Source organism: Dermacentor silvarum, chromosome 5 (genome assembly GCF_013339745.2).
Source record: "Dermacentor silvarum isolate Dsil-2018 chromosome 5, BIME_Dsil_1.4, whole genome shotgun sequence".
In the NCBI taxonomy this organism is placed as follows: domain Eukaryota; kingdom Metazoa; phylum Arthropoda; class Arachnida; order Ixodida; family Ixodidae; genus Dermacentor; species Dermacentor silvarum.
Window position 1 is genome coordinate 160,869,770 of NC_051158.1, and position 11,983 is coordinate 160,881,752.

The 11,983-nt window shown below is 51.4% G+C and overlaps 1 protein-coding gene across 1 annotated transcript in view; it reads left to right on the forward strand.

Moving 5' to 3' along the window:
• Positions 1-3,386: 3,386 nt before the first annotated feature.
• LOC119454520 (homeobox protein Nkx-3.2) overlaps positions 3,387-11,983 on the forward strand; it is a 75,283-nt gene continuing 66,686 nt past the window's right edge. The window contains exon 1 of the mRNA XM_049668098.1: positions 3,387-3,683. Coding sequence (XP_049524055.1) covers positions 3,387-3,683 — 297 coding nt within the window. The remainder of the gene's footprint in view (positions 3,684-11,983) is intronic.

Sequence of the window (11,983 nt, forward strand, 5' to 3'; positions counted from 1 at the left end):
AATTCTATTAGCCGCAAGCAACTTGTTGCGGTTAGTTTTTACTAACCAACTTTACGTACCTTCACGCAGCCAAGTCTATCCGTGTTAGGCCTACGAGCCATGAATTCGGAATCAGCGGTGTCTAATGAATCAATCCTCATTACACATGTTAGTTGAGAGGAAGCGATAACCGTCATCACTTCTCCTAGCTTACGAACTTCACGCGTTACCACAAATTGAGCCCAGTTCGGTGCTAGGTTAGAGCCGTCGCTTTGATGGGTGCCGCCATGTTTGTTGAAAAAAGCTTTTGGGGCATCTTTTGGGAGCTCCTGCTAAATCGCTGAAATAGCGTGCCTGACGCAAAATCCAAGCACAGTTTGCGTCTTGCGCATGCGCAGTGGCTTCGACGCTATTTCTCTGGGGCCCCCAAAAGTTTGAGGCCCCTATTATAAAAATCTCTAATACTTGCTGGGGTTTTACGTGTCAAAACCACGATATGTTAGGGAGGCATGACGCAGTGGGGGACTCCGGATTAATATTTGACACCTTTGTTTCTTTAACGTAGACCCAAATCTTAGTACACGGGTGTTCCTGCATTTCGCTTTGATCGAAATGCGGCCGTCGTGGCTGGGAATCAAACCCGCGTCCTCCAGCCAGCAGTCCGACACCTCACCTGCTAAGCTAACACGGTGGGTGAAGTTCATGTGACGTGGTGCACTGATGTCATCGTGGCAAGCATGTTTCAATATTATCAAAATGAGTATCTGCATCCGTGACATTACGGGCAAACCATTTAGAAGTAAAAGCACTAGAACCCACCTTTGGTTCGTGGTCTTGCTCCCATTATTTTTTATACGTTCTCACATACTAGACCCACTTCCCCATGTTTGGATTCTCCTCTCTGAGGAGGATCTGATCTTACGTCCAACCTATCGAAATGAATCTCGAATGTAAGCACGAACAAAAATTCATCTAGCAGGTGAAGTAAAATGGATGTAAAGCTTCGCGCGAGATACGTGGAGTAGGTCGAAAGCTGTGCCCGGCGCGATACTTCTTCCAGAATTAAGACATGGCCATGAACACACGGGGGCGTGTCATCCACCCGTGCTTCCATTCTTTCATGTAGGCGCCCCGATCGCCCGACGGCCCCGACCCTATGTTATTGCTCTCCCTTCCTGAACATAGCCATGTTAGTACATTTTACTGTGAAAAATCAACTACTCCCAGGTTCATCCCCATGCCCGGGGATCGGGCGCATAACGGTCAAGCGGGGTGTAAGTTTAAGTGCATTAAAAATTAAAGCCACCGGCTCAGACAACGGCACAGAGAAGGAAGGGAAGGGGAGGGGCGGTCATTTCGCGCACGCACACACGCACAGCCACACGGCCGCTCAGCCAGCAAAAACAAAGCCTTCGATATTTGCTTCTACCCGATCAAAGTGACCTCTGGAGCGTGGATTAGGGCGCCACTTATAGCCCAAACAAAGCCAAGTCGCAGATTTTCCGTAGCCCAAATATAGCCACATAGCCAACTCGTCCATGTCGACGCCAAAAATGTTTTCCTGTAGCCCAATTTGGCTATATATAGCCAAACCTGGCCACACTGCCGAGGATGCTCGCCAAGAGAGAAACTAGGTGCGACTTGCGAAGCGGCAGGAGCAAGGCGTCCGACCGCGAGTGCTGCTTTCCCCTGCTGAAAGTATGCAACGTAAAGTCTAAGAGAATCGTCGTTGGCGCGTGTCTGGCCCCGTCATACGAGCGCGCAAAGCCACAAATAAGCGTCGAAAACGAGCCGAAGAAGCCGAACTGCGAAAGCGGCCATGTGACGATGCGAGACGGCTCATTACCAAGTGTGCAGCCGGCTTTCATCTTCACGTGTTACGGAACTGTAATATGCTGCCGAATTTTTTGTGGCAGATGAGCCTTCGAATACTTGCGTAGCATTAAATATTGTATCTTGCGCAGTAATCAATCTGGACTGGTTAGCAATATTTTACCGGAGCCTTTGTAGCATCTCTGTGCCTACCAAAGAGACGCTGTCGCACGGTGAAGAACTGTTTTCAAAAATGGAGCAAGACCAACATAACACGCCAACCGTTTTGTCATTGAATAGTGTAATGGCTCATCGTGTTACTCCATCGCTGAGGCAATCGTCATGTTTGCGCACGGAGTGAGTGCAGTCTGTTGCCGAAAAATGGCGCTATTCCGGGCACAAACTAATGCCCTGTTCAACGTTTTGCCATCTTCCTTCTTTCCTTTGTTTGTTTATTGAGAAACGCTGCCAGTCTCACGCGACATCAAAGCAGGAAAGGGGTTACGCCAAGTACATTTAAAGAATAAATCACAAGGATATGTTGACACTGTTACATAAAATATTGGTTTGCACATTGACATGTGGATTCTAGAAGTAAGAGTAGAAACCACAGGGTATACAGTGGTGCAATAATATAAGAACAAGCATAAATAGGACATGGTACATATGAAAAATATAAGATCAGTAGGTTTAGATAAGCAAGTTACAGGGGGTACAAAATGCAAGATAGAGAGAAAAAAAACTTTATTTACAGAAAGGCAGAGAGGTCGGCCTGAGCTATGCTTGCTCTGGCCTGCTACTCCATACCGGGGGAAGCGACGGGGAGGAAAAGGGCTGATGAATGATGATGATGATAGTGGGACTAAGTGCGTATATACACGTTCGCAACGTTGTGGCATCTCTAAAGACGTGCGTCTAGCCCAGTGGATTGTAGAAAGGCTATAGTGGCACTTGTAATCAAGGCTGTGCTGCTTGCATTATGCCAGGGACCCAAAAGGAACTAGTCTGATAGCGGCCTTGTCTTATCGACATTTGCAATGGAAGAGACCAGTTCCTGTCGTTCATCTCATCTTTCTGGGGTTTTACGAGCCAAAACCAGTTATGATTATGAGGCACGCCGTAGTGGAGGGCTCCGGATTAATTTTGACCACCTGGGGTTCTTTAACGCGCACTACAACGCAAGCACACGGGCGTTTTTGCATTTCGCCTCCATCGAAATGCGGCCGCCGCGGCCGGGATTCGATCCCGCGACCTCGTGCTCAGCACTGCAACGCCTTAGCTGACTGAGCCACCCCGGTGGGTGAGTTGCTATCGTTCTTGTGCGCACAAGGGACAAACTCATAATATGTGATCAAGTGTTTCTAGTTGCTGACAGTATTCACAATTTGCGCTAAATAACATTCCAAATGCTGCGCAACTTGGCTGATGCCGAGAAGGAGCGGCTCCTCGAGTGTTTCAACACCATCTGGGACACTGGTGTCCTCCCAGAGAGCTGGCTGGTAGCAGTGGTGACACGAATCTTGAAATCCCGGAAGCCTGCCATAGCCCTATCCTCATACAGGCCGGTGTCCCTCACTTCCGCCGCCTGCAAGGCGATGGAAAGGGTGGCACTGGCACGCCTAGGGTGGATTGCGGCCCAACTCCAGTACTTCCCGGAGCAGCAGACAGGCTTCAGGCGCCAACGCTGCACGGCAGACTCTATCTCCGATGTGGTGGCCACCCTGGAGGATGCCAAAGCCACGGGAGACGTGGCAATGTTGGTGCTTCTGGACGTCAAGAGTGCCTTTGACGGACTTCCACACGCGGTCATCGAGGCCTGCCTAGACCGCCTCGGCCAGAGCGGCTGCCTCAGACGCTTCATTTCCGCATTCCTGACCGGCAGAACCTTCCGGGTGCGCGTTGGACAGGAACTCAGTGAGCCCAGGGATATCACGACTGGCGTCCCACAGGGATCGGTGCTCAGCCTTTTCCTGTTCAACATGGCTCTCGCGGGCCTACCCGCATCTCTCCCGGCGGACCCACGGTTCCCTGTTCGCTGCTCCATTTATGCCGACGACGTGGCACTCTGGACGCGGGGGCCGAGGAAGTTCATGCCATCCATTCGGTGCTCGCTACAAGGGGCACTAGATGCGGTGACGCATTCCTTGGTAGCATAGGCCTCACCGTCTCCACAGCCAAGACCGAGGCCATGCTGATTCATCCACGGTCCTCAGCTCGACGCTACACAAAGCAGCTGAAGATTGCTGGCCGTGCCCTACCTTGGCAGCAAATGGTCACTTACCTGGGGCTCGCCATTGACCACAGGCTCACGTGGAATCCTGCAGCCAAAGCCGTCACTACCAAGGTGCGCCGCGTGCAGGGAGCTGTCAGCAAGCTGCAGCAACATGGCCGTGGCTGCAACACAAAGTGGGCGCTGCGGCTGAACCAGGCCGCAGCAACGTCCGTGCTCTTGTATGCCCTTCCATTGGTCAACCTCACACCGGCCAGGAGAGAGCAGCTAGAGGGTCTGCACAGAGGTGCTATTAGGAGCATCCTGGGGCTCCCAAAGTATTCACCGGTCGCTGCAACGCTGGCAGAGGCTGGTGAATGGCCAGTCTCGCTGAGGATGCTTGAAGGCGCCCTGAGGCACATTGACCGCCTTCATCGTGCTCCGGATGGCGGAGACCTGCTGGCTAGACTCCGCAGCCAGTTGTCCTCACGTATGGGAGGTCTGTGCCTGCTGTACGAGCAGATGATCACGGACCCTCCTGTGACAATCGCGCTGCCTCCACCACACCATTCGACCAGCGGACGTCCACCTCTCGCTCAGTGGAGTGCATAAACAAGAGACACCAGCTGTAGCACTGCAACAGGCTGCAGCCTGCAAACTCCACGAGGATCTGGAAGGAAGTCTGCTGGTCTACACAGATGGATCAGTCCTGGCGAACGGATTGGCCGCTGCAGCCTGCACCATCCCGGCTAGGGCGGTCAACAGACAATGTCGGATCCCCTTTGCCGTGAGCTCCACCACGGCAGAACTAGCGAGGCTCCACCTAGCCGCCGATGTCCTGGCTGAGGTGGCAGTGCTCTGCGACTCGAAGCCTAATCCAGAGCCTAATCAACCACCACCGATCAGGGCTTACGGGGGCCCTGCTCAGCTCGAAGTTCTCGGCACTGGCTGCCGCGGGGGTCACCATCTCATTTCATTGGCTGCCTTCCCATGTGGGAATAGCCGGCAATGAGGCAGCGGATACCCTCGCCAAAACCGCCCACCATCCTGAAGTGCCACTCACACGAGCAGTCGCTTCCTCAGATTTTTCAAGGCAGCGCCTGAAAAAACTGCTCACAATCGTCCACCCGGATGCCAGAGTGGCAAATGGCAATGGTCCCAGGCCACTTCCAGAGTGTGGCCTTACCAGAGAACGCGCAACGTTGCTTCGACTGCGCACGGGCTGTGTATGGACGGCGGCGCGGCTGCACGCCAAGGGACGCTCCACATCACCGGCCTGCGAACGTTGCGGCGACCCCGAGACCCTCGAGCACCTTCTCTCTGCTTGCCCAGCGCTGGCACAGGACCGCTCAAGGGTCGTCACTGCCTACAGACAACAGGATCTACCTGCTGCGACAACCAGCGACCTCCTGTTCCCGTCGCCTCCCCACCTCCGAGCTCTCCATACCCTTTTGGAGTTTGTGGAACTGAACAGAATCACCGCCCATTACCAAGCGCTCGCCCCCCAGCAAGCCACCGCCTCCATCACCAGCCTCCTCCATGATCGGATGAGACTCTTGCTGCTTCTCCTTCTCTTCCCTTCCTTTCAACGTCTTTATCTCCTTTTTTTCCCCTTCCCCTGACGCTGCGCCGTGCTCCCTATTGGGCAGCAGAAATAAGCGTCATATTCTTCTTCAATAAAACCACTACTACTACAATTTCGGCTAGTATCACTGCGACCTATGGGGTGGTTATAACTCTTGGTGAATGCTAAACCAAGGCGAATCCGGTGCACAATGCTTGCTCGGCTTCTGTTGAGCTTGTGAGGCACACGGAATTTAATTTCTGGGTCCCGTTTATGCCCTCGCTTGTGTCGTCGATTTGGTTGGATCCAGTGCTCCAACGTAGACTTGCGCATTGAGCAACAAAGTAGAGCGTTTGTGCCTATTCGTGAGAACGGAATGCATACTTGAGAAGCATTAATTAAAGCACTTTTAGCTTCAGCGTCTGCTTGTTCATTCCCTATCACGCCGCAGTGTGCAGGTATCCACTGAAAGGTAATATTGTGGCCATTTCTATTTGCATGGTCTAGATGCTCTTAATTTCTAGAGCTATTGAAAAACACGGGCCTCGTCTGAGGGCACAGCCAATGGTTTGAAGTGCTGGGCAGTTGACGTTTCAACCGCCGAGCGATGATCATATGTGAGATGACGAAGGCCGCGATGGAGGCATATGGTGCGACAGATCCATCGGTGTACACTCGTAGTATCTTCGCACTGTGCATAAATGTGAAACAGGGTTAGTTGCCTGAGGCCAATGGATGGAATGGATGACTTTGTTGTAATACCAGGGATCTGCCGCGAAACGAAAGGTTTAGGCAGGACCCACGGAAGTATTCTCAGAATACCGGCGGGAGAAAATCTTGATGATAGAATACTCTGATGGCGCGATATAGCCATTGAAAAGGTGCCACCTGGGTGGGTCGCAGGGAGCGATGACAAAGGATGGTGTCTGTGTCGGGTCAACACAGGCAAACAATGCTATTGGCATTAAAAACTGTGATATTGTCTGATTACATTGTAAAGCCTGAGATGCTTTTGTTATTGTCAATGGCAGAACTAAGTCTCTCAAGGTGGGCAACAAATAACAGTGGGGAAATGACACATTCCGTCTTACAGAGGAGTGCACCCGCAAATTTTCTGCCAGCTGCCCATCGACAAATTATTCTAATTGTGGAGCCTGTGTACGCCATTCATACTCCATGCGTGAATATGCTTCCCACGTAAAAATAGCCTAGCAGGCAAACAAAATAAATAGAAAGGACGCTGTGCAATTCGGGACCTTAAGACTATCCACAATCACACATATCATAGCCACTCGGCTTCCAAACCCCTCACATCACTTCAAAACGCTACGCGCAACGTGAAAGCTTGTTGCGGCACAATTACATTTATTGCCACAGGTTTGATGTGCCAATCAGTATGTATCATTTGCGCCAATAGAAATATAAATTCATGTGCCAATGCTCTTACCCTTTGAGTGCGACGTTGCAAGCCGAAACAGTGCACGCTGTTGCACACTGCTGATAAGAGACTCAAGAAGGCAGAACTATCGCTTTGATTAAAGAAATCGGCAATATCAGCATTACTATGATCAAGCCGCCAGACTTTATTATATAGACTGTTTGGCTACTTGTAGGGATTTGTGATGAGTGATCACATTTGTCAAGGCGCCACAAGCAGACTGATGAAGTGAAATTGTCATGTTTTTCACGATTTTTATTGAACACTGGTAAATGAATTCGCACAGGAAGCATGGTACAATAAATATTGTGCTTTCAACATTGCTCCCAAAGTCTCTCATTTAAACATAACCCAAATAAAGATATTTTAGATTAGGAATAGCCTAATACTAAAAAAAGGTTTATTTGTTTATCCAATATAGGCGGCTTGCTAAATAATTTATTTGTAGAAGCATCCACAGCGCCGAATTAGGCATCACTGTAAGAAAAAAAAGCACAGCATATCCACGGGGTGAATGATGATGAGTGGGCGAAGCTCCGGAGGGAATCATCGGATCTCCCGCTTAAGGGGACGCTAGCACAAACGCGTTAGAAACGTGCAGTACTCTCTAGTAAGGGGGAGCGGCCACAGCGTCTTACGCAGCCATTTACACATGCCGGAACGTGCGCCGCGTTTGCCGACGCCATCACATGACTGCTGAGAGAGTATATCCCCCGTATTTATAAACGCTCCTCGACTTGAACTTGACTTGCCACCGCTTTGGGGAGCGCGTTCGAAACGCGTTGAAGGTAAGGCGGAGAGGCCACAGCGTCTTACACCAGCTTCTTACACGGGCCGTAACGCGCTAGCACAAACGCGTTAGAAACGCGCTAGAAACGCGGCCTTTCGTTAATGTTGGGTATTTATTGCCATCGTGGTGCGTGTGTCCATGTCCGCTTCGTGGCGTAGTGGGCTAACGCCGCGCGCTCAGAAGCGAGGGGTCCCTGGTTCGATTCCGCGCTACGGACACAACTTCGGAATTTCTTTTCTCATTTTAGGGGCGAAGCTCCTTATGGCGGCACCCGTTCGTCCCCGTCGTCGTCGTCGTAGTAGTAGTGTGTAACCAGTCTGAGAAAAATGAGAAAAAAATTCCGAAGTTGTGTCCGTAGCGCGGAATCGAACCAGGGACCCCTCGCTTCCGAGCGCGCGGCGTTAGCCCACTACGCCACGAAGCGGGCATGGACACACGCACCACGATGGCAATAAATACCCAACATTAACGAAAGGCCGCGTTTCTAGCGCGTTTCTAACGCGTTTGTGCTAGCGTCCCCTTAAGCGGGAGATCCGATGATTCCCTCCGGAGCTTCGCCCACTCATCATCATTCACCCCGTGGATATGCTGTGATTTTTTTCTCAGACTGGTTACACACTACTACTACGACGACGGGGACGGAACGGGTGCCGCTATAAGGAGCTTCGCCCCTAAAAAATAAAGCAAAAATGTCACAGGCCTGCGCGGCACACGCTGCACAGTCACAGCGTAAGCTGGTGGAGCGGCTCAAGAGTAGCTACAAATTCGGCACCACGCACACCAGCGTCTTCGTGACAGTCTCTTCGCCTAGTTTTGACGAGAACGATCTGAACTGTCCGCGGGGCGTCGACGGCGGGCTGCGGCTTGTAATGCTATCTGCACAGCACTCTGCTAAGTTCGAGCATGCCTGGTTGTAGCCGTACAAGTAGCTCTACGACTTCGCTTCTTCAGCAGTGGTTCGTACCTTACGAGGAGATGCCATAACGTGCACCGAAGAGGTATCCAGAATACGTGGCGCACATCTCACATCGGAATCGCGTTGATTACGCGCCTCATCTGAATCGTATCTCGTGGTCTGCGCCTGAGCACGCTGCGTTTGCAGGTACCTTAACTAGATGGCACCACCATACCGGCGGAGGGTGGGGATCGCGTTTTTCTTAGATTGCGCGCCTCGTCTGAATGGCATCTGGTCATCTGCGCCTGCGCACGCTGCGTTTGCAGGCGCCTTAACTAGATGGCGCCACCATACTGGTGGAGGCTTGGATCGTCTGCGCCTGCTTTAAAGGGCATTTTTCCGGTGCCCGATAGCAAGCGCTTGCGTGGCTCAGTCATTCTGCTCCTGGACGCCGTGCGGTACAGACGCACAATGGAGGGCTCCTCGAGAGCTGCGACAGCGGCCGACGTTGGCCGTGGTGCACCGTGCTCTGCGCTGCCCAAGGATTACCATGTCATCTTGCCTCCGTTACCAACAGGTGAAGGACAAAGGCGCGCAGTTGTATTGCACTGCGACGTTACTGGACGCCCGTATAGAAACGACGACTTCCGGAAGGCCTTGAACGATGCTGGAATAATTCAGCAGGTAGGGAGCATTGGTGCATACCAAATGTCTCATGTGGGGCTCCTGAACTTGAAGACAGATGAGGCAAGCAAGCGCTGCTAGACGCCGGACCTCTACTGGTGAAGAATCGGCCGTGCCTCATTATTGACCTGGCACGGCAAGAGCTCAAGATCAAGCTACACTGGGTCGCTTTCGACGTCACTTGTGAGACCATACGACGAGCCTTTCGAGAGTGTGGTGAGGTAAAGGAAGTCATCAGCGATCGGTGGAAGGCGGAGGATTTTGAAGGTACCGAGTGAACCACTCGTCTTGTGCGTCTTTTTCTGCGTGAGGGTGTCACACCAGACCGCCTCCCGCATCTGATGCGTCTTGCGTCTTGGTAGTGGCACTGCGCTTGTGGTGTACGTGGGCGTGCGCCGTTATGCCTTCGTTGCCACAATACTGGACACATCCGACGTGAATGCCGAGTGCCCAGGTGCGCAGCTTGGCGAGCGTTTGGCCACGAGCAGGCTAATTGTACTCGCTCGTACGCCAGAGTTGCTAGCGCAGGCGGAGATGTGGACCGGAGCGAGATGCTCATGGACGAAGAAGAAGCGGAGAGCATGGCTGCAGTGGCGGCGTCTACCAGCGACGCGGCCACAGCGGTCGCGTCCACCAGGGACGCAGTCTCGCAAGAGAACACGGCCGCAGACGCTTCGGGCAGGAGACGCCACTCTGGCAGGCGCATCGACAGTACAGCACGAAAAGGAAGAAGTTTCGCCAGAACGCACTTTGGAAACAGACTTTTCAAAGCAGAAGCCACCAACAAGCGTGTCTGGGACTGATAAGAAAACAGATGCACTCAGAACTGCAGCAAGCAAAGCCGTTGCGCCGCTGGGAGACAATGACTCGACGGAAGAAGCTGCAATGGGCGCCGAGGCAACACCTGCGAAGCGTCGACCAACGAAGCAGGCAAGACATCACAAGACACACGGCTGCGAGCAATGGAGAGGCGCGAGGACGAGCCCGGAACCAAGAAGCCTTGTGTGGCCAGCCAACAGCGGTCGGCATCGCTTACACGTGGCGGCGGCGTCCAGTGGACGCTCGACGCCCTAGGCGTCGACTGGACGCCTAGGGCGTCCCTGCTACACTTAACGTCCGTGGGCTTAGAGCTACACTTAACGTCCGTGGGCTTAGCGCCAAGAGGCTGCAAAATCAACTTTACCGCCTCGTAACGGAGCACGACCTCGATATTGTAGCCATTCAGGAGACGAAAGTGGAGGGAGAGGACCAGACGGAGCGTATGGTGCGTCCTTTTGCGAGACGCTATGAAGTTTGTGCTGCCCATGCGGTAGGCTTGTCTTCGGGGTGCATTTTGTTAATTCGGCAGAGCCTTGGTGCTGTAGTGCAGTCGGTGAATACCTCTGAGTCAGGCCGTTTCATTGTATGTGACCTTTCCCTGTAAGATATCAGAAAATTGGCGTGCAATTTGTCTGTACGCACCAACTAAGGCTCAAGAGCGAAGGGAATTTTTTGAAGAAATTGAGTCATACTTGAAGTGTGAGAGCAGACTAATTTTAGGGCGAGATTTCAATTGTGTCTGTGTGGGTCGTGACAAAACTAGTGGGAAGAAACACAATGATGCGAGTACTGCCGTTTTGAGAGATATGACCTCCGAATTTCATCTAGAAGATGTGGGTGAATATCTTTGCGGCGGAAAATCAGACATTTTTACTCACTTTCAGGGTACCAGCCATGCTAGACTTGACAGAGTGCACGTGCCAGCTGAGTTTATTCCTTAGTGTCGGGATTACAGAGTCACACCTGTTGCGTTTAGTGATCATTGTTTGGTTTCTTTCTGTGTTGGAAAACAAAGAAGGAATAACAAAGTACTTTCTTGGCATCTCTGGAAATTTAATGCAAGCTTGCTGAAAGATGACGAGTTCTGTAAGCAGTTTCTCGAGGCTATAGATAAAATAAGAACTCAAGACTCGGATAGCTGGGAACATAAATGGGAAGTTTGTAAGCAAACGATTAAACTAAAAGCACTTGAAAAGGCCACTGTTTTGAAACACGCGGAAAAAGAAATTGAGTCCCGTCTTAGATGGAATCTGCAGCAATTATTGGAAGCGGAAAGTACACAACCCGGTTACTTCTCAGAAGACATAAAAAGCATAAAGCAAAAACTTCAGTTGATGGACCAAGAGCGATACAAGGGAGTATTGATTCGTGCCAGAGCTGAGTACTTGTGCACAGGTGAAATGCCAACAAGAAGTGCCTTGGCAGTCGAAAAGAAATATGCTTCACAAAATGAAATAACAGAAATAGAACATAAAGGGTCATTGCTTACCAACACGGAAAAAATAGGAAGTTCTGTTTTCGAATATTACAAATTACTGTTTTCTCGTGGTCACGTTGACGCTGATCGATTGAAAAAAAAATGTCGCAGTTTCGCCCGAAAGGCGAAGCATCGATTGCGATAGCAAATTAGTAGAGAGCTATTCGGAGTAGGGATCTATTGGCTGCATAAACTTGGACACATTGGCTTACTAACTGAAATAACAATCGTGGTGTCAGCGCGCACAAGCAAAGATGCATAGATCACACTGAATGACCGCAGCCAACGACTGTTAAAACGCTGGCAGCAAGCGCAG